This window comes from Ranitomeya variabilis, chromosome 3 (assembly GCF_051348905.1).
Source record: "Ranitomeya variabilis isolate aRanVar5 chromosome 3, aRanVar5.hap1, whole genome shotgun sequence".
Taxonomy (NCBI): domain Eukaryota; kingdom Metazoa; phylum Chordata; class Amphibia; order Anura; family Dendrobatidae; genus Ranitomeya; species Ranitomeya variabilis.
The window spans coordinates 268,001,942-268,027,544 of NC_135234.1; the positions used below are offsets into that span (position 1 = coordinate 268,001,942).

General features: G+C 44.4%; 1 protein-coding gene across 8 annotated transcripts in view; it reads right to left on the reverse strand.

Moving 5' to 3' along the window:
- DCAF6 (DDB1 and CUL4 associated factor 6) overlaps nt 1–25,603 on the reverse strand; it is a 618,531-nt gene that overhangs the window by 257,600 nt on the left and 335,328 nt on the right. For 4 of the 8 annotated variants that reach the window (XM_077295471.1, XM_077295469.1, XM_077295468.1 and 1 more), the window contains 2 exons: nt 8,439–8,530; nt 5,178–5,222 (listed from right to left, as the gene is read on the reverse strand). In XM_077295471.1, coding sequence (XP_077151586.1) covers nt 5,178–5,222; nt 8,439–8,530 — 137 coding nt within the window. The remainder of the gene's footprint in view (nt 1–5,177; nt 5,223–8,438; nt 8,531–25,603) is intronic. The other 4 variants (XM_077295474.1, XM_077295473.1, XM_077295472.1 and 1 more) reach the window with 1 other exon arrangement.

Below are 25,603 nucleotides of genomic sequence, written 5' to 3' on the forward strand. Positions count from 1 at the left end.
GAATCAGTGCAGCCGTTAGAGGGAGGGGGTCCTTCTGATTGGTTGGAATACCTCCAACTAAAATCCTTCCTCTCGTCTCCAAAGGGCGCAGGCTCATACTCCTCCCTTCCTACGCCGTTTGAAAAGCTTTTCCTGTTGGGGTCGCCGCCTGCACATGCTGTCTCCTTAATATATGCTGTTTTGAACCAAAATACCAAAGACAAGTTCCCCAAGTATGTGGAGAGGTGGCAGGGTGAGTTGGGAGTTGCTATATGGGAGGCGGAGTGGAGGAAGGCGTTCGTATATTCACATAAATTCTCTATTGCCTGTGCCGCACAGGAAAAGAATTACAAAATTCTCACCAGGTGGTATCGCTGTCCTGATGTCTTACACGCCGCTTTTCCCTCCGTCTCCTATAGGTGCTGGCGTTGTGGAGTAGAGAGAGGTACCATGCTACACATTTGGTGGGGATGTAAGCACATTAAGCCATTTTGGGATTCTGTCTTTTCCGCTTATCAAGCCATTAGCGGTCATTTGGTGACCAACTGCCCCCAGGTGGCTTTATTTTCTATCCTCCCGGGCTCATTTCGCTTCCAGAAAAAGGGGCTCCTAAGATTCTGCTTAACTGCTGCGCGTACTGTGATCCTGAGACATTGGAAATCCTCCCAATCTCCTAATGTGTCTGAATGGGTCAAGGAGATGACCAGCCTTCAAAGTATGGAGGAATTGTCCGCTGAGGTTAACGGTTCAATGGAGAAATATCTGCAGGTCTGGAGTCCTTGGATTTTGTATATGGACTCTAAGGACTTTCAATCCCTCTTTTCTAAGCCATAAGTAAGATAGGTTGAACAATATGGATTAGACGGACGTCATTTTAGGGGTGCAAGTTGCCCCCTTCTATATCAGACTTGATATGGTTCCTCCCCCTCCTCCCTTTTTTTCATCCTCTCTCCTCCCCCATATTCCTCTTCTTAGTCTCATTCTTTCCGTTCGTGTTTATACCATTATTACTTGGAGTGACCTAGCACCTCTTGTTTGGGTCGCTCTCTTTCAGAGGTTACCTCTTATGTATCACCAAAGGTCATACAGTCTCCCTGGATAGGGGATACCTACATCCGCCATGGATTTTTTTTTTCTTCTTTTCAGATCTTGTTGGACTTGATTGAAAATGATTTTGACCTGAAAATTATACTATTTCGGGGTTGGTTACAGGTCTTGATATACAGTTGTATATGAGATTTATTTTTGTAATCAATTCTTTTTATGTTGTTGAATCCTTTGTTCCTTGTTTGTTTTGAAGTTATTTTCAATAAAAACCAGATTAAACATAAAAAGATCGAGCAGGCTCGATCTTTTTTCACAGCCGTACATACCGCCCTCACAGCCATACTGCGCACCGTGAAATTATTGCAGCCCGTTTTTGCGGCCCCACAGAAATCTATTGAGGCTGAAAAAACGGGCGGCAAAACAACTTTCAAAGTATTGCTTCAATAAATAATGGATTTTAAAGGAACAAAGAGCTGAATTACCTCCTTTTTCAATTACTAACCTTGCTGTACTACAGACTCTCCGTGCTCTGGTTCCTGGACATCTAAGGGGTGACCTGACCTTTTTATCTTATTTCTCTACCCAAAATTTGTTGTGCAATTTCTCGTGAGTACGCCGATACCCCGTATGTGGGGGAAAGCCACTGTTTGGGCGCATGGCAGGGCTCAAAAGGGAGGCAGCGCCGTTTGACTTTTTGAACGCAAAAATGGCAGGCGCCATGTCGCGTTTGGATACCCCCTGATGTAGCTAAACAGTGGAAACCCCCAATTCTAACTCCCTAACACAGCCCTAGCCCCAACACACCCCTAACCCTAATCCCAGCCACCACCCTAACCACCACCCTAACCCCAACACCACCCTAACCCATCATAAAGAATATGATGGCACTATATAAACAATGCAGAATAAATAAACATATATGTGGGGATGCAGTCTATGTGTGTGTTGGGACATGAGAGTGACGGCTATATGTAGGGGGTATATGGGGTTGCAGGCTGTATGTGTGGGTTACATGGGAGTGCAGGCAATTTGTAGCGGGGACATGGGGGTGCAGGCTGTATGTACGGGGGACATGGAGGTGAAGACTATGTAGGGGCTGCAGGTTTTATGTGTGGGGGACAGGGGAGTACAAGCTGTATGCCGGGGTTACACGGGGGTTGAAGCTGTATGTCCGTGGGATATGGGGTGTGGATTTTATGCAGGGGGTACAGGCTGTATGTGTGCCACAAAGGAAGGAAAGGTAAGCACTCCTTAGTGGAGCTGAAGATATAAGGATTTTTTTTTTTTTTTTTACTGTAGACAGAGAGGGGGAGTGGTTTTTATTGAGGGCATAGTATGGATGGAGTACAGTGTGTAGAGGGGCACAGTATGGAGAGGGGAATTGAGGCGAGTGGCATTAAGGATGGGGACGGTTCGGAGGCTATAGTACGCAAGTACTATGTGAAGGGCGTATTGTGTATCAGCCATAGTTGTTAAGGGAGAATGGTTTGACAGTTATTGTTCACTAGATGGTGGCCCGATCCTAACGCATCGGGTATTCTAGAATATGTATGTAGTTTATGTATGAAGTTTTCAGAATAATGCAATTTATAGGATTCGGCCGGCTGTCCGCGACCAATTAGCGAAACGTGGTTCAAATTCCGCGCCAATTCACGGGCGGACTGCGCCTGTCGCTGATTGTTCGCGGCCGGGCGTCACCAATCAGTGAAGCCAGGGCCTGCTCCAGGTTTTTGAGGGTCCCGGGCGAAAGAAGTCTCAGTGGGCCCCCCTCTTTAACACATACCACGATTCATAATGCACAGATACAGCAGAGAAATATAGCACAGCCAAGTAGCGTATAACATAGCCCACGTAGTATATAGCGCAGCCACGTATTAAACACAGCTATGTAGTATATAGCACAGCAACGTAGTATATAGCACAGCCCACGTAGTATATGGCCCAGCCACGTAGTATATTGCCCAGCCACGTAGTATATTGCCCAGCCACGTAGTATATGGCACAGACAAGTAGTATATTGCCCAGCCACATAGTATATTGCCCAGCCACAAGTATATTGCCCAGCCACGTAGTATATTGCCCAGCCACAAGTATATTGAACAGCCACGTAGTATATTGCCCAGCCACATAGTATATGGCCCAGCCACGTAGTATATGGCCCAGCCACATAGTATATGGCCCAGCCACATAGTATATGGCCCAGCCACGTAGTATATGGCTCAGCCACGTAGTATATTGCCCAGCCACGTAGTATATTGCCCAGCCACGTAGTATATGGCACAGACAAGTAGTATATTGCCCAGCCACATAGTATATTGCCCAGCCACTTAGTATATTGCCCAGCCACGTAATATATTGCCCAGCCACAAGTATATTGAACAGCCGCGTAGTATATTGCCCAGCCACATAGTATATGGCCCAGCCACGTAGTATATGGCCCAGCCACGTAGTATATGGCCCAGCCACGTAGTATATGGCCCAGCCACGTAGTATATGGCCCAGTCACGTAGTATATGGCCCAGTCACGTAGTATATGGCCCAGTCACGTAGTATATGGCCCAGCCACGTAGTATATGGCCCAGCCACGTAGAATATGGCACAGCCACATAGTATATGGCACAGCCACGTAGTATATGGCACAGCCACGTAGTATATTGCCCAGCCACGTAGTATATTGCCCAGCCACTTAGTATATTGCCCAGCCACGTAATATATTGCCCAGCCACAAGTATAGTGAACAGCCACGTAGTATATTGCACAGCCACGTAGTATATTGCCCAGCCACGTAGTATATAGCAGAGACACGTAGTATATAGCAGACACGTAGTATATTGCCCAGCCACGTAGTATATAGCAGACACATAGTATATTGCCCAGCCACGTAGCATTTTGCCCAGCCACGTAGTATATAGCACAGACATGTAGTATATAGCACAGACACGTAGTATATAGCACAGCCACGTAGTATATTGCTCAGCCACGTAGTATATTGCCCAGCTGGACAATATACTACGCGGCTGAGCAATATACTACGCGGCTGAGCAATATACTACGTGGCTGAGCAATATACTACGTGGCTGAGCAATATACTACGTATATGGGCTGAGCTTAAAAGCAGATCAAAATTTAGACTATATACTGCAATGAAGTGGGATTGCAGTATATCCCCTTAGTAATGGGGCCAAACTTTTGAAATCTGACCAGTGTCCCTTTATGTAGTAATAACTCTGGAATGCTTCAACAGATCCCAATGATTTTGAGATTGTATTTTTCGTGACATGTTGTACTTTTTGTGAATGGTAAATTGATGTCTATATGTTTTGTGTCTATTTATAAAAAATATCATAAATATGACAAAAATGTAAAAAAAATGTGCAATTTTCAAACTTTGAATGATTATCCCTTTAATCCAGATAGTCATACCACACAAAAACATTCATAAATAACATTTCACACATGTCGGCTTTACATCAGCACCATAATGTAAAATGTTATTTTATTTTGTTAGCCTTTTAGGAGGTTTAAAATTGTAGCAGTAATTTTTCATTTTTTCAAGGAAATTTACAAAACTTAATTTTTTTTGAAGGACCTAGTCAGGTTTGAAGTGTCTTTTGAGGTCCTAGATATTGGAAAACCTCAGAAAGAGATACCATTTTAGGGTATGTGCACACGTTGCAGATTTCCTGCAGATATGCATCTTTTTTTCCCGCGCAGAAATGCTGCAGCTCCGCAAGTGATTTACAGTACAATGTAAATTAATGGCAAAAAAAAATGCTGTGCTAATGGTGCGAAAAAATCTGCACCGAAAACGCAGCAGATTCAAAAAAGGACCATGTTAATTCAATTTTTGCAGATCTGCTGCGTTTCTGCACCAATTCCATAATAGAAATCTGCAGGGGTAAAAAAGGAAGAAATCCGCACAAAAATCTGCAACTTGTGCACATACCAAAAAAAGGCGCAGATTCTGACCTGAGTTTTCTGCCAGAATCTGCACAGAAAATTCTACAGTCAAATCTGCAACGTGTGCATATAGCCTAAAAACAGCACCCCCCGACATATTGAAAACTGCTGTCAGGCATTTTTCTGACCTTTCAGGTGATGTTAAGGAATGAATGCAAAGTGGCATGACAGGAATGGAAAAATGTATTTACTTAACTGTCGTTGACTTCTCAGCAGGCCACTGTAGCCGGCAGACTCTAATAATAATAATAATAATATCTTTATTTATATAGTGCACACATATTCCGCAGAGCTTTACAGTTTTATGCACATATTATCAAGGCCGTTATTTGGCTGTGAACTGCCATGGCAGACATCAGGACCACAGAATCATGATCTCAGCGTGCCGATGGGGATAAAGAGGAAGCCCCACACTCTGTTAATCATTTATATGATGCAGTCACTATTGACAGCAGCATCTAAGGGGTTAAACAGATATGGACGGTGCCATCGCTGATCATGGCTAATGCAGAAAGTTGTCAGCTATAGTGTACAGCTGACAGCTGCTGGATTGTCACCTGTATGGGGATGATATTCCCTTATATCTCAGGTCAGTAAAAAGACAAATTGGCGGTCATTAAGGGAAAATAGTCTAAATTACCAAATGATCACAGGTTAATGTCCCCTAGAGGAACAAAAAAATAAAAAAATAAAAAAACAGAAAAGATGTTTAAAAACAAAAAAAAATGTAAATGTTAGAAAACGTAGTCCACTCTTCATGTATCAAGTTATAGGGCAGGAGAAAGCAGAGCAAATTTATACATAGTTTTGTGAGTAAAGATTCAGTATAATCTGTGATTTAGTCATTTAATCCTCTGCTCATTTTGAGATTTTCAGTCCAGTGGGCTGACCCATCAGTGATTGACAGCAATCTCTTTATGCACTCGTATGCAAAGAAAGAGGTCAATCATTAGTAGGGCCCCCTCCTACTGAACCACAAATCCCAGAAAAAGCAAAGGTTTAAATGATTAAAACAGATATAATGAATGTTTTCTCAGAAAACTACATATCAATCTGCTCAGCCTACCCTGCTCTATAGCATGCTGCCTGCAGAATGGACTGCATTTTCATGTTGACAGGTTCCCATTGAATCACTATAATTTTCCCAGTTTTAAAGAAATAAAATGAATAATACTGAATATAATTGATATGTCTAAAAGTATGATCTGTCAAAATATAAAAGTTCTTATATAGAAGGCCAAAAAAGTTATTGGTCTTAGAATATGGCAACAAACATACACATACACACCGTTTCCTTGTTTTACAGATTTCAGACTTTTTTTTCACTAGTCAGATAAGAACATATACACAAGTGTGATATTGCCGTAATTGTAGTGACCTGATGAGTCATGTTGCAAAGTCACTTACTGTACAATCAATTCTACAAAAGACAAAACCTGAATAACAATGGTGGAATTGCATTTTTCCACCATTTCAATTCACTTGGATTTTTTTTTTGCCATTTTTCAGTAAGTTATATGGTAAAATGAATGATCTCATTCAAAACTACAACTCATCCTGCAAAAATTAGCCCTGATATGGCTATAGTAATGAAAAAACAAAGTTATTATTTTGTAATAATGAGAGGAAAATCAAAAGCTAAAAAATGAAAAATTGTCCGGTCCCAAATGGATTAACCCCATTCTGACCTCAGACGGGATAGTACGTCCGAGGTCAGAAACCCTGCTTTGATGTGGGCTCCGGCGGTGAGCCCGCATCAAAGCCGGGACATGTCAGCTGTTTTGAACAGCTGACATGTGCCCGCAATAGCGGCGGGTGGAATCGCGATTCATCCGCTGCTACTAACTAGTTAAATGCCGCTGTCAAACGCTGATAGTGGCATTTAACTAGTGCTCCCGGCCATCAGGTCAGAAATGAGCAAATCGCCAAAGGTCTCCTTGAGAGCTGAATCGTTGTTGATGCTGGATTGCTGTGAGCGCCACCCTGTGGTTGGCGCTCATAGTAATGCAGAAATTCTACTACATAGGAGCGATCTACGCATCACTCCTATGTACCAGAGACGATCGAGTTGTGCCAGCTTCTAGCCTCCCATAGAGGCTATTGAAGCATGGCAAAAGTTTAAAAAAAAAAATGTTTTAAAAAATATGAAAAAAATAAAAATGAGAGGAAAATCAAAAGCTAAAAAATGAAAAATTGTCTGGTCCCAAATGGCTTAACCTCTTCCTGACCTCGGACGGGATAGTACGTCCGAAGTCAGAACCCCCGGACATGTGCCCACAATAGCGGCAAGTGAAATCGCGATACACCCGCCGCTATTAACTAGTTAAATGCCGCTGTCAAACGCTGACAGCGGCATTTAACCGCCGCTTCCGTCCGGGCGGCCGGAAATGAGCGCATCGCTGACCCCTGTCACATGATCGGGGGTCAGCGATGCTTCTGCAGAGTAACCATAGAGGTCCTTGAGACCTCTATGGTTACTGATCCCGGCTAGCTGTGAGCGCCACCCTGTGGTCGGCGCTCATAGCACACCTGCATTTCTGCTGCATAGCAGCGATCTGATGATCGCTGCTATGTAGCAGAAGCGATCGAGTTGTGCCGGCTTCTAGCCTCCAATGGAAGCTATTGAAGCATGGCAAAAGTAAAAAAAAAAAAGTAAAAAATAAAAAATATATAAAAGTTTAAATCACCCCCTTTTGCCCCATTCAAAATAAAACAATAAAAAGGATTAAACTGATCGCTAAATGACGTAGTGAGAAAAAAATTTGAAACACCAGAATTATGTTTTTTTGGTCGCCACGACATTGCATTATAATGCAATAATGGGCGATCAAAAGAAGAACGCATCTGCACCAAAATGGTATCATTAAAAATATCAGCTCGGCATGCAAAAAATAAGCCCTCACCCAACCCGAGATCTCGAAAAATGGAGACGCTACGGGTATTGGAAAATTGCGCAATTTAAAAAAAATATATATATATATTTTTTTAAGCAACGTTTGGAATTTCTTTACCACTTCGATAAAAAAGAACTTAGACATGTTTGGTGTCTATGAACTAGTAATCACCTGGAGAATCATAATGGCAGGTCAGTTTTAGCATTTAGTGAACCTAGCAAAAAAGCCAAACAAAAAACCGGTGTGGGATTGCACTTTTTTTGCAATTTCACCGCACTTGGATTTTTTTTCCTGTTTTCTAGTACAAGACATGGTAAAACCAATGATGTCATTCAAAAATACAACTTGTCCCGCAAAAAATAAGCCCTCACATGTCCATACTGATGGAAAAATAAAAAAGTTATGGGTCTGGGAAAGAGGGGAGTGAAAAACGAAAACACGAAAATACCCCTGGTCATGAAGGGGTTAATAAAATGTAAACAGTTCTATTCCACTCAAACTCATCATTCATAAAACTGTTTAATATGAAAACATTGAATAGATTTTTGAGTATTGTACCTTCCATTACATTTGACGGAGCAGGTTCAAGTGCTGAAGGATGATTTTTGTGTCCGACTTTCACAGCTACTGAACTTGAGGCAGTGTTACTCCTAGAAGAAATACAAAACTTTAAGACTGAAGGAATGTCAATAGCGGCTTCAAGTCTATATCTCACATTACGTATATACAGTAAAAAAATATATAAAATAAAGTGATTAATATTGACATTTATACTTAAAGTTATTGAGAAGACATCAGAATTTTACTGTCAACTGAAAGGAAATGGTCAGGAAAGTGCTGGTATGATAAGGAAATTTATAATAATCATTCTACTGTGAGAGAAAGATCAAGACATCATAGTTCTAGTGCTTATTCTTGCTTTGACCATGTTTGACTATTGATGGTATAAAAAATTATTATGATGACTGCTTGTGATAGGAGATATTGACCACATATTCAATTAGCTCTTACCACAGCTCATAAACAGGGCTGGTGGCATCAGCGCACAAAGCTTGGACATCTACTATCATGTCATTCTTCAACGCCACTAGCCAAATTAGGCAAGAAGTGAATAGCCACACACTATACTTCTACTCCCCACTTCCATCCTTCAGCAGATTTTCTTTACACCACCCAAAGCTCTCCTCCGGCGGCATCCTAACATCAACATAGGCCTACAATTTAAAATTTTAACCCCTTCATGCCCGAGCCAATATTGTCCTTAATGACCAAGACAAACTTCACAATTCTGACCACTGTCATTTTATGAGGTTATAGCTCTGGAACGCTTTAACGGATCCCACTGATTCGGAGTTTGTTTTTACGTGACATACTGTACTTCAGGATAGCGGGAAAATTTATTCAATAGGACTTGTGTTTATTGGTGAAAAAAACTGAAACTTCATGAAACTTTTGAAAATGTCACAATTTTCAAACTTTTAATTCTAAAGCCCTTAAAGGGGTTGTCCACTACTTTCAATTAACCCCCCAATGTATCCCCCCGGGGGCCCTGATGAATTGTGTGATTACCTTCCGTTGCCGTTTTCGCCTGTGAGCGGCGCTATTCCGGCGGCTGAGTCCGGGTCACGTGACCCCCAGGCTGCAGCCGCCGCTTATTTCCGCCGACGTCACGTCAATTTCCAGACTCTGGAAATTGATGTGACGTCAGCAGCAGGCGTGAGCCAGCCTCACAGCCAGCAGTCACTCATCAAGAGTGACTGGGCTGTGGGCGGGGCTGGTGGCTGCCTGCGGGGCTGTGCTGGGGGCGGGCGGGACTTGCTGGGGGCGGGGCTAGGCAGGGAATCCACGATGTGATGTGCGGGGCTCTGCGTGACGGCGCCGGTATGTGCGGGCCGTGGCTCTGCGTGCCGGCATGTGATGGCCCCTGCACGCAGAGCCCCGGCCCGCACATACCGGCGCCGGCATGCAGAGCCCCAGCCCCGCTGCCTGCGGGGCTGTGCTGGGGGCGGGCGGGGCTGTGCATGTGCTGGGGCGGGGCTAGGCAGGGAATCCTCGATGTGATGTGCCTGGCTCTGCGTGCCGGCGCCGGTATGTGCTGGGGTCTGCTGCGGGGGTGGTCTTTGGGGTGTGTGTATGTGTGTCTCTGTGCAGGCATCGTCCGATGGGACTACAAGTCCCATCGGGCTATGCCTGCTACAGTGACAGTGAGTGACAGCGATGACATGCGCCATGCGACGACAAGCATGCGACAACATGCGCCATGCGATGACATGCAGCATGCGATGACATGCGACGACATGCAGCATGCGACAACATGCGCCATGCGATGACATGCAGCATGCGATGACATGCGACGACATGCAGCATGCGACAACATGCGCCATGCGATGACATGCAGCATGCGATGACATGCGCCATGCGACAACATGCAGCATGCGACAACATGCGCCATGCGCCGACATGCGCCATGCGACGACATGCAGCATGCGACAACATGCAACATGTGACATCATGCGACATGCCACATACAGTACATACATACATACAGTACATACATACATACAGTACATATAACAGAGTACATACCATCACTTGTCACTTTGATCCCCGAAGCCATTGTCATCTGTAAAAAATATTAAAATAATAAACAAACAATATACTCCCTGATCCGCAGAAATCCAATTAAAAGGAGTGTCCCTTGACGATCTCCCGTGGAGAGCAGGAGCATCTGCTGATGCGACCACTCTCCAGGGGCTCCAGGAACACAATGAGGGGAGGAAGGTATCCTTCCACAATGTATTCCCCACAATGTATTCCTACGCCCCTGTGAGAAAATAGTCCCTAGTCTCACTTTATGGCATGCTGTATGAGAAAGTTCCCACGCAGCTTTTTGCCATAAAGTGAGACCAGTGAACTATAGTAACCACAGTGATGCACTGCAGGAGCCATTGTCTCCTGTCAGTGTGTCACTGAGGGTCCTATAGAGCAGTGACGTCACCCGATGTCACTGTTCTATAGGGGAGATCGTCGTGGGACACTCGTTATTAATTGGACTACGGCGGACAGGTAGTATACGGTTTATTTATTATTTTACGTTTTTTGCAGGCGCTGAAGTATGGTAAGTATGGTGAAATGAAGAATATTAAAATACTTTTTCCTAATGTTTTCGTGTTTTATTAACCCTTTATTAGTATTGGATTAATAACGGATAGGCGTCTTATTGACGCCTCTCCGTTATTAACCCGGCTTAATGCCACCTTACAATAGCAAGGTGACATTAACCCCTTATTAACCCATATCCCACCGCTACACGGGAGTGGGAAGAGAGGGGCTAAGTGCCGGAATTGGTGCATCTTACAGATGCGCCATTTCTGGGGCGGCTGCGGACTGGTATTTGTAGCCGGGGGGGGAGGGCCAATATCCATGGCCCCTCTCTAGGCTATATCAGCCCGCAGCTGTCTGCGTAGCCTTTCTGGCTATAAAATATAGGGGGACCCCACGTTATTTTTTTGGGGGGTCCCCCTATTTTAATAGCCAGTAAAGGCTACGCAGACAGCTGCGGGCTGATATTCATAGCAGGCTACAAATATTGGCCCCCGGCCGTCGGCTTTCCCCCTCTGGCGCAGAAAATTGCGCGGGAGCCCACGCCGTTTTTTTCCGTTTTTTTATTGAATTAAACGCTCATTAAGGCCTGTTTCACACTTGCGTCGGTACGGGTCCATCGCTATGCGTCGGGCCTACATACTGACGCACGTTGTGAAATTTGTGCACGTCGTGGGCAGCGGATGCAGTTTTTCAACGCATCCGCTGCCCATTCTGAAGTCCGGGGAGAAGGGGGCGGAGTTTTGGCCGCGCATGCGCGGTAGAAAATGGCAGACGCGAGGGACGCGCCAACGGTCCGCCAAAACACGACGCATCCGTTGCACGACGGACGCGACGTGTGGCCATCCGTCGCGATCCCTCACTAATACAAGTCTATGGGTAAAAAACGCATCCTGCGAGCACATTTGCAGGATCCGTTTTTTTCCCAAAAAGACGGATTGCTAAAAACGCAAGTGTGAAAGTAGCCTTAGGCTGCTTTCACACTAGCATCGGTAAGGGGCCGTCGCGCTGCGTCGCTAATAAAAGTCTATGGAGAAAAAACGCATCCTGCAGACATCTTTGCAGGACGCGTTTTCTCTCCTCTACGACGCATTGCGATGTGCAGTGCACGACGCTAGTGTGAAAGAGGCCTTAGAAACATCGGCCTTTCTATTATATATCTATGGATATATCTATCTATAGATATATTTATAGATAGATATATCTATAGAAACATAGATGTATCTATCCATATATTTGGCTGCTTTCACACATCAGGTTTTTGCCGTGAGGCACAATCCGGCGAGTTTTGAAAAAAACGGATCCAATTTTTTCCGCCGGATCCGTTTTTTTCTCATAGAGTTGTATTAGCGCCGGATTGCTCCTGATGGCCACACGTTTCATCCGTTTTTTACCGGATCCGTCAAAAAAGAGGAACGTTTTTTCTGTCCGGCGAAAAAACGCACAGCGACGGATCCGGCAAAAAAACGTATGAAACTGAGCTGTGAAATGATGAATCCGGCCTTGGAATCCGTTTTTTCATGCATGTTTCCATTCAAATCATGCACATTTTCCGTTTATTTACTTATTTCCAAAAAGGGCATTAAAACCGCGCATAAACCGCACCAAAAAAAGCATCAAAATTGCACCAAAAACTGCATCAAAACTGCACCAAAAACTGCATCAAAACCTGGTGCAGTTTTGCAGTTTTGGTGCAGTTTTGGTGCGGTTTTGATGCAGTTTTTGGTGCGGTTTTGATGCAGTTCTTGGTGCGGTTTTGATGCAGTTCTTGGTGTGGTTTTTGCGCAGTTTTGATGCAGTTTTTGGTGCAGTGTGTGATGCAATTATGGTGCGGTTTTGATGCGTTTTTTTTCAGTTTTGATGCATTTTTTATGCAGTTTTTGCACGGTTTTGATGCATTTTTTAATTCGCTTTTGTTGCGGTTTTGGCACGGTTTTTAGGCGTTTTGGTGGGTTTTTGAAAGGTAAATAAAGATGTATTATTGAACAAAAAAAAAAAAGATTTGTGATGTCATTATTGTCCAACCTCCTCTTTTACATTTGTCCAACCCACACTCCATTAAACACACAGATAGACAGATGATAGATGAAATGGATAGACAGATCTACATATAGATAGATCTATAGATGCATACATCTATCTATCCCTATATCTATCTGTAGATGTGTCTGGATAGATATATCTATTGATAGATGTATGGATAGCGTAGGGTGTGTGTCCACTGTCCGGATTACATCCGAATGAGCTGCAGATTGTATGCTGCGTACCTGTAGTCCCATCGGATGATGCCTGCACACACACCCCAAAAGACCCCCTGCACAGCCCCACACACATCCGAACAGCCCGCAGACCCCGCACACACCTGAACAGTCCCGCACAGCGCCGCATACATCCGAACAGCCCGCAGACCCCGCCCGCACACACATACACGCACACAGTCACCGCCCACACACTTCCATCCTCCCGAGCTGCTGCGTTTTTCGGACCCACATCCGCAGCAAAACTGCAGATCTTTTTTACATCTGCGGTTTTCCTGTGGATGTGCCCAAGTCAATGAAAGTCTAAAGGTGCAGAAACGCTGCAGTTCCGCACAAAAGAAGTGACATGCTGCGAGAAAAAAAAGCTGCGTTTCGGTGCGGCTTTTTCCGCAGCATGTGCACAACAATTCTGCGGCTCCCATAGACTTACATTGGTTGTGCACTACACTGCGGATTTGATGCAATTCAGTGCGGCAAAAAACCCTGCGGATCTGCAAACAAATCCGCAACGTGTGCACACAGCCTTAGCATTTAGGGAACCTAGCAAAAAAGCCAAGCAAAAAACTAGTGTGGGATTGCACTTTTTTGCCATTTCATTGCACTTTGAATTTTTTTCACATTTTCTGTTACACGACATGGTAAAACCAACTGTGTCGTTCAAAAGTAGAACTTGTCCCGCAAAAGATAAGCCCCCACATGGCCATATTGACGGAAAAATTATGGCTCTGGAAAGAAGGGGAGCGATAAACGACAACAAAAAAGCTCCAGGGGTGAAGGGGTTTAGAAACATGGATATGGATATATCTATGGAAATAGACATACCGTATATACTCGAGTATAAGCCGAGATTTTCAGCCCAAATTTTTGGGCTGAAAGTGCCCCTCTCGGCTTATACTCGAGTCATGATCGGTGGTGGGGTCGGCGGGTGAGCACTGTCATATACTCACCTAGTTCTGGCGTTCCTGTCGCTCCCCCTGCCCGTCACACTGTCTTCGGTGCCGCAGCCTCTTCCCCTGAGCGGTCACGTGGGACCGCTCATTAGAGAAATGAATAGGCTGCTCCACCTCCCATAGGGGCGGAGCCGCATAATTCATTTCTCTAATCAGCGGTGCCGGTGACCGCTGACAGAGGAAGAGGCTGCGGCACCGAAGACCAGCTGTCCGGGGGAAGGAGCGGGACGCCGGGAGCAGGTAAGTATCGCATATTCACCTGTCCTCGTTCCACACGCCGGGTGTCGCGCCATCTTCCCGGCGTCTCTCCGCTCTGACTGTGCAGGTCAGAGGGCGCGATGACGCATATAGTGTGCGCGCCGCCCTCTGCCTGATCAGTCAGTGCGGAGAGACGCCGGGACGGGACGTGAGGAGCTGCAAGTAAGACAGGTGAGTATGTCTTTTATTATTTTATTGCAGCAGCAGCAATGGCACAACTTTATGTGGAGCATCTATGGGGCAACGGTGCAAAGCACTATATGGCACAGCTATGGGGCAACGGTGCAGAGCACTATATGGCACAGCTATGGGGCAACGGTGCAGAGCACTATATGGCACAGCTATGGGGCAACGGTGCAGAGCACTATATATATGGCACAGCTATCTATGGGGCAACGGTGCAGAGCACTATATGGCACAGGTATGGGGCAACGGTGCAGAGCACTATATGGCACAGCTATGGGGCAACGGTGCAGAGCACTATATGGCACAGCAATGGGGCAACGGTGCAGAGCACTATATGGCACAGCTATGGGGCAACGGTGCAGAGCACTATATATATGGCACAGCTATCTATGGGGCAACGGTGCAGAGCACTATATATATGGCACAGCTATGGGGCAACGGTGCAGAGCATTATATATATGGCACAGCTATGGGGCAACGGTGCAGAGCATTATATATATGGAACAGCTATCTATGGGGCAACGGTGCAGAGCATTGTATATATGGCACAGCTTTATGTGGAGCATCTATGGGGCCATAATGAACAGTATGGAGCATCTATTTTTAATTTTGAAATTCACTGGTAGCTGCTGCATTTTCCACCCTAGGCTTATACTCGAGTCAATAAGTTTTCCCAGTTTTTTGTGGCAAAATTAGGGGGGTCGGCTTATACTCGGGTCGGCTTATACTCGAGTATATACGGTAGATATATCTCTATCTATCTATCTATCTATCTATCTATCTATCTATCTATCTATAATGGAGTGTGGGTTGGACAGATGTAAAAGAGGAGGTTGGACAGAAATGACATCACAAATCTTTTTGGAGATAGAAGGGGGGAGAGGAGGGAGGGGTTTGGGTGTGTTTTGGAGTGGGTGTGGTAGGTTCGTGCTTAGTAGCAGTGCAATGCATCATGGAACTTGTAGTATTAGAGCACAATAACTCAGGAGAAAGGAAGTTGTCGATTAACCCCACGAGAGCTGAATCCAGCACTAAAGATGTGCTGCTACAGCATGATAAAAGGTAATATTGCTAAAATAAACACAGTAGATGTTTTCAGTGGCACATAACAGCAAGATTTATGGAAAAAAAAAAAAAAAAAAGGTTATAGTAGTGGACAACTTCTTTAAATCAGAGAGTCAAGTCACACAAATTAGTTAAGAAATAACATTTCCCACATGTCTACTTTACATCAGCACAATTTTGGAAACAATTTTTTTTTGTTAGGATGCTATAAGGGTTAAAAGTTGACCAGTGATTTCTCACTTTTCCAACCAAAATTACAAAACAATTTTTTTTAGGGACCGCATCACATTTAAAGTGTCTTTGAGGGGTCTATATGATAGAAGATACCCAAAATTGACACCATTCTAAAAACTGCATCCCTCGATGTGTTCAAAACCACTTTCAAGAAGTTTATTAACCCTTTAGGTGCTTCACAGGAACTGAAGCAATGTGGAAGGAAAAAATTAACATTTAATTTAATTTTACTTTAGACCCAAACTTTTCTATTTTCACAAGGGTAACAGGAGAAAATGGACCACAAAATGTGTTGCACAATTTCTCCTGAATACGCCAATACCTTATTTGTGGGGGAAATCTACTGCTTGGGCACGTAGCAGGGCTCGGAAGTGAATGAGCATCATTTGACTTTTTCAATGTAAAATTTGCAGAAATTATTAGCTGACACTATAATACTCATGTGCCTAAACAGTGGAAACCACCCCCCTACAAGTGACACCATTTTGGAAACCACACCCCTCAAGTATTTTATCCAGGGGTATAGTGACCATTTTTAACCACAGGTACGACACAGAATTTGATAACATTAGGATGTCATACTAAATATGTCATCATTAGTGTTGAGCGCAAGTGCTCGCTACTCAAGTTTGCATTGGATGCTGGAGTATGCATTAAATATCATGGGGGCTATCACAGCCCTAACCCTAACACACCCTAACACAGCCCTATCCACAACCATAACCCCAACTGCAAAGAATCATTTTTATTTAGCTAAGGGTGTGACAAAGGGGGATTTGATTTGCTATTTCTTTTATTTTGATGACTGTGATAAGGCCTATCACAGTGATCAAAAGGAACCAATAGGAAAAATTTCTTACTGTTGCTGAGGATTGGCCGGCAGATCTTGGCGGGCACACTGTGCATGCGCCCACCATTTTCATAAAGGAAGATGAAGCAGAGGGTCGGGGAACGGAGGAGGAAGATCGAAGATAGCGGAGGTTTTGGAGGGGCTAGGGGGACCCCATTTCGCTCTCCTTTGATATGCTGAATCATATCAGAGGAGAGTGAAATGAATTGTAAATCAGAGTTGTTGTTTTTTATTGGTGCAAAGTAGCGGCCGGCAGATCTCCACCATTTTATTTTCCAGGAAGACTACCTGGTACCTGGTGGAGGTACCGGGGGACATCATTTCTCTCTCCTCTAATATGTACCGCATTTTTTGCTTTGTAAGAAGCACTTTATTTCCCCCAAATTTGTGGGGGAAATGGGGGTGCGTCTTACAAAGCGGATATACCGCTTACCGTTACAGGCTGGGATGAGGGGGTGTCCGCTGCTGCCCAGGGTGATGCTGGAGTCTCTGATGCTGCGGGGGCTCTGCCGACATTTTGTGAAAGGCCAGAACCCCCCGGAAGTTCGTCCATGCTTTCCTGTGGGACGGAATCCGGGAAAATGGCCGCAGGGAGGCGGCGCATGCGCAGATAGAGATCTCGGCACCAAGATCTCGGGAGATGAGATTTCAGCGCTGAAATCTCATCTCTCAAGATATTGATACAAAGTTCTCCATCTGTGCATGCGACTCCTCCCGGCGGCCATTTTCCCGAAGTCCACCGCACAGGAAAGCATGGACGAACTGCCGGGGGCTCTGACCTTTCACAAAATGTCAGCAGAGCTTACCGCAGAACCGGAGACACCCCTGCAGCATCGGAGACACCTCTGCAGCATCGGATACATCCCTGCAGCACCGGAGACACCCCTGCAGCACAGGAGCCCCCCTCGCAGCACAGGACACCTGCACACCCCCTCATCCCAGCCTGCAGCAATGCTCCACCCATGCCTCCTCCAGCGGTGACCCTGGGACCCTGCTTCACCACAGCCAACAGTAAGCAATAAGATGCATGGATTATAAGAAGCACCACCAATTTTTTTTATAAAAAAAGTTTTTTTTCCTATTTTTCTCCTCAAAATTTGGGATGCGTCTTACAAAGCGAAAAATACGGTATATCATGTCAGAAGAGAGAGAATTCATTGAAACAATCTGCACCATTTCTTTTTTGTTTGTGATCTCCGTTATTCACTGAATAAAGGCGATCACGTTATCAGACACCGGAAAATCTGGCCCTGATCATGTTCTCCAGGGTCTCAGCTACACCTGGTAACCAAGAACCCTGAAGATTTTACAATTCTGGGTGGCGCTACAGCCTTAGGCAAGGATCACACTAGAGAGGAATACGGACGTATGAGAGGCGCAAAAACTATGCATTGGACACGGACCAATGATTCTCTATGGGGCAGTTCCTAATTGCTGTATAGTTCTCGGTCGTATTTTACGGGCTGAGAAAATCGTAGCATGCTGCGTTTGTCAGCGTATTGCGCAAAATATCCGCCAATGAAAGTCTATGGGGGCGAGAAAAATATGGATTACACACGGACCATGATTGTGACTTGCGAGAAATACGCACTGGTGTTCTATAGGAAAGCTCGCAATTCAGTGCGGTGTACAGTAAAATCACACTGACAGGTTAGAATAGATAGAATAAATGTCTACACATAGTATAGGGATATATATATATATATATATATATATATATATATATATATATATATATATATACATACCGTATATACTCGAGTATAAGCCGAGATTTTCAGCCCAAATTTTTGGGCTGAAAGTGCCCCTCTCGGCTTATACTCGAGTCATGATCGGTGGTGGGGTCGGCGGGTGAGCACTGTCATATACTCACCTAGTTCCGGCGTTCCTGTCGCTCCCCCTGCCTGTCACACTGTCTTCGGTGCCGCAGCCTCTTCCCCTGAGCGGTCACGTGGGACCGCCCATTAGAGAAATGAATAGGCTGCTCCACCTCCCATAGGGGCGGAGCCGCATAATTCATTTCTCTAATCAGCGGTGCCGGTGACCGCTGACAGAGGAAGAGGCTGCGGCACCGAAGACCAGCTGTCCGGGGGAAGGAGCGGGACGCCGGGAGCAGGTAAGTATTACATATTCACCTGTCCTCGTTCCACACGCCGGGCGTCGCGCCATCTTCCCGGCGTCTCTCCGCTGACTGTTCAGGCAGAGGGCACGATGACGCATATAGTGTGCGCGCCGCCCTCTGCCTGATCAGTCAGTGCAGAGAGACGCCGGGAAGATGGCGCCGAGGAGCTGCAAGCAAGACAGGTGAGTATGTTTTTTTTTTTTTTTTTATTGCAGCAGCAGCAGCAGCAGCTATGGGGCAATAATGGACGGTGCAGAGCACTATATGGCACAGCTATGGGGCAATGGTGCAGAGCACTATATGGCACAGCTATGGGGCAATGGTGCAGAGCACTATATGGCACAGCTATGGGGCAACGGTGCAGAGCACTATATGGCACAGCTATGGGGCAACGGTGCAGAGCACTATATGGCACAGCTATGGGGCAACGGTGCAGAGCACTATATGGCACAGCTATGGGGCAACGGTGCAGAGCACTATATGGCACAGCTATGGGGCAACGGTGCAGAGCACTATATGGCACAGCTATGGGGCAACGGTGCAGAGCATTATATATATGGCACAGCTATGGGGCAACGGTGCAGAGCATTGTATATATGGCACAGCTTTATGTGGAGTATCTATGGGGCAATGGTGCAGAGCATTGTATATATGGCACAGCTTTATGTGGAGCATCTATGGGGCCATAATGAACGGTGCAGAGCATTATATGTGGCACAGCTTTATGTGGAGCATCTTTGGGGCCATAATGAATGGTATGGAGTATCTATTTTTAATTTTGAAATTCACCGCTACCTGCTGCATTTTCCACCCTAGGCTTATACTCGAGTCAATAAGTTTTCCCAGTTTTTTATGGCAAAATTAGGGGGGTCGGCTTATACTCTGGTCAGCTTATACTCGAGTATATACGGTATATATATATATATATATATATATATATATATATATATATATATATATATATAATTGACACACATATATATATTTATATTTAATACAGAGCTAGATAGCAGAAAAGCCGGTAATTCAATTGCCGGCCTTTGCTATCTCCTTATCAACCCCGACAGGATATGAGACATGATTTACATACAGTAAACCATTTCATATCCCTTATTTTTTTACATATCAATATACCTAATTTGTACGTGTCCGTGTGTCTGTACACAATAAGTCATCCACAGCTGAACAGTAACTTAGGTATCCATAGTTACTACTACTAGCAGCTAACTGCGTGGGTGTAACCATGGATACCTAAGGAGAGGCGCTCTCCCTGGTGTCGAGTTAAGGCATAAGCCTTTTTTGCAACACTGAGGCAACACTGAGGCAACAGTGTGAGGCAACATTGCAAAGATGGATCAAATTGAGCGCGCTGCTGCACGTAGAGAAGCGAATCACATACGGATGCGTAACCTGCGTCTTAATGAAACAGAAGACAAACGAAATTGTCGAAGAACTGCTGATGCAGCCCAACAGAGGGCAGCCAGATCAAGAGAAATAAATGAAGTAACTGAACCACGTAGAGCATCTAATGCTGCATGACAAAGAGCAACACGCAATGCACAAAGTGATACGCATATTTCACAAAAAAGAGAACAAGATAGAATACGTGTCCAAAATGCAAGAGCCACTCGACAACGGCGCCTTACATTTGCCGCTAGAGGACTTCTCAATCAAATTGATAAGACGCGTATTGAAGAGCACTATGCTGGCAAACTGACATTTCGATGTCAGTTCTGCCAATCTAAAAATTTCAAAGATGAAATGGCGCAGCAACAGAGGTCACATCTAATTACGTTCCATTCGTATGGATAATCAATTAGTCAAGTTGATGAAAGGAGAACATCAGCACTCCAATAACTTTATGGCTAATATAAGGCAATACAATAGCTCTCTTGCTTTGGCATCAATGGGACCACAAGTAGCGCAACCTACTGGGCATGGTCCATACTGTTTTCGAATTCATGGACAAATTTACCACAGAACTGTCCCCACTGCATCCCACTGTGGGTAGTACTCCCAAGTTTGCCCACATTTATATCTTAGACAGTGAAGAAGCATTAAGTACAAGAAGTCAAACAAATAAAAGTGCCTCCCAGCACTGCTATCATCTCTTGGAGAGAAAATGAAAGAAATTAACCCACTCGCAAGAGCCTTCACAATGATGAGGGAGTTTGAAATAGAGGAAGAGAAAATTGCTGAATAAGAAAATCACGATCCACTCGAAATAACAATGTCAATTATAAATGACTACAATGATGACCAGAGGTGCTACAATGCACCAAGGTGCAATGAAGTAGCTATAAGTTATCAAAATGCAATGGGTGAACTCCCATTTATTAGTAACATCAGAGTTCACCTCAAAAGGTAAAACCAAACTGTTCAAATCAGATTTCTTCACAGAAAGTGAGATGCAATGACATATCCACTTCTATTCCCATATGTGGACAGTGGATGGACAAAAAATTTGACAACTCCAATTGCCCTAAGTGTGCAACATCAAGGAATTGGTGACATTCATCTACCATTCATACCAGTGGATCAAAATCAACAAGAAAAAAAATCACCCTGTTGCAGTACTATACATACAGGCTTGCCATTCGCAATGAGTTCAATCCCCTTTTAAATGCTGTGAAGCTAACGCAACAATATCGTTGACAGTTACGCCAAAATTGAATCCGACAGGATCGAATATATAAAACAAAATCAAAAGGCATTACGCGTCGACAGGTATGCTGGCGTTATGGATCACATCCATAACGCTGCGTTACACCAAGGGCTAAAAAGCTGGGACACCAGTAATTTTACTGTCCACTTTCATTGGAAGCCAATCAATGTTGAGATATGTGCTTCACTAAAAAGTGTTAAATATCTTTTCAAATATGTGTACAAAGGACATGACTGTGCCAATATCAAGTTTGATACATTAAACTGGAATGAACCAGCCATGTACCTAGATTCTCGGTATATAAGCGCGCCTGAGGGCACGTGGAGAATCAGAAAAAATAAAATGCATGATGCTTCACATACCATTAAAAGGCTTGCTGTTCACCTTGAAAACATGCAGCAAGTGTTTTTCGAAGATGGTAATGTGGATATGGTTATTTCGGACTCAAAAGCCTCTACTCTGCAGGCTTATTTTGAGCTAAACAGAGTTGACGCTTCCGCCCGTCAGTATTTGTACAGTGAAATCCCTGAACACTGTCTGGGATAGAAAAGCTGTCGGGCTCAATTGGGAAAAACAATTGCCTGAATGTATACAGTCTCTTTAACAGATGGTGAGCTGTATTACCTAGGACTCCTTTTACTTCACGTAAGAGGAGCAAAGTCTTATGCTGACTTAAGGACTGTCAATGGAGTCGTACATGACACGTATAAAAATGCGTGTATTGATCTTCATCTTTTGGAAGACGATTTCCAATGGGAAGGCGGTATAATGGATGCAATCGCTTTCCAAATGCCCTACCAACTTCGTGAATTATTTGCTATAATTTGTGTAAATGGGGAACCAGCTAAACCAGACCTGGGCAAACTGCGGCCCGCAGGCCACATCCGGCCCCGAGTGTTTCTGTGCGGCCCGCTGACACTCACAGCCAGCGGGCCGGAGAGGGGCTGATCTAGGAGTCTGATCTTTCTCAGAAGCGATTGATGCCCCGCCCCCGTCTTCTCATTGGTGGATGCGGGGCTGCTCAGTTCCTGGCTTGCAGAGCTGCTGAAACCTGTGTGTGCAGGTCAGAAGGCAGAGCGGTCAGGACCGGAGGAGGGAAGCATGGACTACAACACCCATCTGCTGCAGATAATGGGCAGGTAGCTTCTAAGAGGAGCCCAGATACCACCTGGGAGGCAGCATCCTGTGTCCGCTGTGCTGAGGAGGTCATAGCACCTGCGTTGCCTCCTTTCACACTGTGGAATGAAAGTTGTGGGGCTGTAGTTTAGGTTCAGGGAGAGCAGCTTATTAGTAGCCACTGCATCTCCCTCGATCTTCCTGGTAGCTGAAGGGAGATAAAACACTTGGGCTGACAATTCCCCTCTGAATATGGGGTCCAGCAGTGAAGTGCCCCCTCCCCTCTACTACATACATATTCTATGTGCTCCCCAAACTGCTCTTCTGCCCCCACCATGTATGCCTCCTCACCTCTGTATTTGAGGGTTAACCCTTACCTCCCTCTTTGCTCCCAGCTTGTACTGTGGTATGTCCTGTGCAGGAGAGGTAAGGGTTAAGTCCCCCATAGTGCTCCCCCCTATGATCTGTGGCATATCACATCCACTCCATAGTAGACTGTTCCCCCTGTTGAAGTCTATGGGTGTGCAAAAATAAAAAAATTGTATCCCATATGAGTCATCCATATAGCATCCGATTTTTACGAATACATTTCCATTACTAACACAGGACACTGTATTTTTTCTTTTAAATTTTATTCACTTCTGCTCTATAAAAATGGATGCCATACAGATGACAACACAGACAGAAAATCGTCTTTTTCTGGACGAAAATCATGATTTTTTTATATGCTCATGTAAACTTCATCACATAAGCAACTGCTTTTTAAAAAGTGATAAAATTAATATTATGCAGAATTAAAGGGTGATCCGAAACCAAAGGTGCCTTTCATACTAAATTTAATTCAATAATCTAATCACTTTTCTAATATATTTCAGTTAAAAATGTCTACCTTTCCCTTTCTAATGTAACTTCCTGTCTGCTTGTGTTTTTTTCTTTTTTTTTTTACTTCCAATGAAATTTTTTTTTAGAATCCCAGTGCACTTTGGGATACTCACATGGGACATCATTAGGGGGCAGAGGCTGCGGTCACTGCCACAGCTGCTTTCCCCACCATGAAAATAGCGTCATCTGTTTCAGGGACTGGACTGGCCTCTTCCGGGTCATCTCTTCTCCTTAGAGCCAGCAAGGGAGCGCACAGACACTGTGCATTCAAGGGAATATAGCACAGAAAACTCATACCGAGTATGCATCAGATTTTACAACCGAAGCATTATCAGGTGAGGACTAGCCGAGCCTCCAAAACAGACATCACTGATGGCGCCTAAATTCAGAGAGGGTGCAGAGTTTGCGCCAGTGACCGCAGCTTCTGCCCCCTGATGACGGCTAATTTGAGTATCCCAGAATACACTGGTGAATCTCAAACAAAATGTCATGGGACATTAAAAATGTAAAAAAAAAAAAAAGATAGGAAGTCAGAATGTAAAGGGTACGTCAGGGAATTTTTCATTGAAGTATATTAGAAAACAAGATTAGATTATTACACTGAATAGATATACATTTAATATGAAATTCACCTTTGGTTTCGGACCGCCCCTTTAAGTTCAGCCGATTGGTTCAGCCCTCCACAGCAGTGCCAGTTTCTGATGTGGCCCCTTGGGAAAATTAATTGCCCACCCCTGAGCTAAACCACTGGCATTATGGCAAAAATATAAAACTGAATTTATGGAGGATTACACCAGGCAGTATACTCTAGAAATTGCTGAGCAACTGTCTCTTTGAGATATTAATGAAGTGCTCTTAAGCAATAAAAAGTCCTGTTCTGACTAAGGATTGCCAACTCCAGTAAAGGTTCCAGATGAAATACTGGACCAACTGAATTATGCTGTAATAAAGCAGGAGGCTGAGCAATTGAAAGCTATGTTTAAAGAAGCTCAGAAATCAGCTTTCGATGCAATTATGCAAGCAGTCAATGCTGCATCACAGCCAGACGACACTAGCTCACACTGTTTTTTTTCTGGACGACCCAGGAGGCAGTGGGAAGACATTTTTGTACAACTGCTTGCATAAGACACTACAAGCAGAAAAGAAGTCTATTTGCTCAGTAGCCTCCACTGGATTGGCGGCTACATTTCTACAAAATAGTAGCATCTACCATTCCAAGTTTGGCCTTGGAATTACAACAAATGAGACCACAGGGTCAAAAATTAAGCCAACTTCATTTCAAGCAAAGGAGCTTAGCGAGTCATCTGTCGTTATTTGGGACGAAGTAACAATGACTCCATGTTTTAATATGAACGCTGTGGATAATTTGTTCCAAGACGTATGTGGAAAAAAAAAAGACCATTTAATGGAAAAGTTTTCATAAACGGTCGTGACTTTCGTCAAACCCTACCAATAGTGGAAGGTGGAAGGTGGAAAAGAGCCCAAATTGTACAGTCCACCATTAAATACTCAAAATCCTGGAATCAGTTTTCACGGTTCCAGTTACAACAGAATATGAGAACGTCTCAGGACGAAGTTGGGAACAACTCATGGTTACTGAAACTTGGCAACGGGGAGTTGTCAAATGTATATGGTCTACCAGAACACACAACTGAAATCCCAAATTCTTTTATTTTAGATGGTGATTTAATTACAGCTATTTTTGGCGTCTCAATTGAGATTACCGATGCAACGGTAGAAGCAATTGCCAATAGAGCAATTCTTACGCCATTGAATGATGACGTTCACGCCTTGAATGACAAAATTCTTAATCAAGTTCAAGGTGAACACTCAACATATCGCTCCGTCGACACAATTGCGGAAGAGGAGGGTGTGATTCTCACAGATTACCCTGTAGAGTTTCTTAACTCTTTGAATCCCACTGGGATGCCTCCTCATGAACTAAGGCTACTTTCACACTAGCGTTTTTGGCAGCACGTCGCAATGCGTCGTTTAGGAGAAAAAATGCATCCTGCAAAGTTGTCTGCAGGATGCG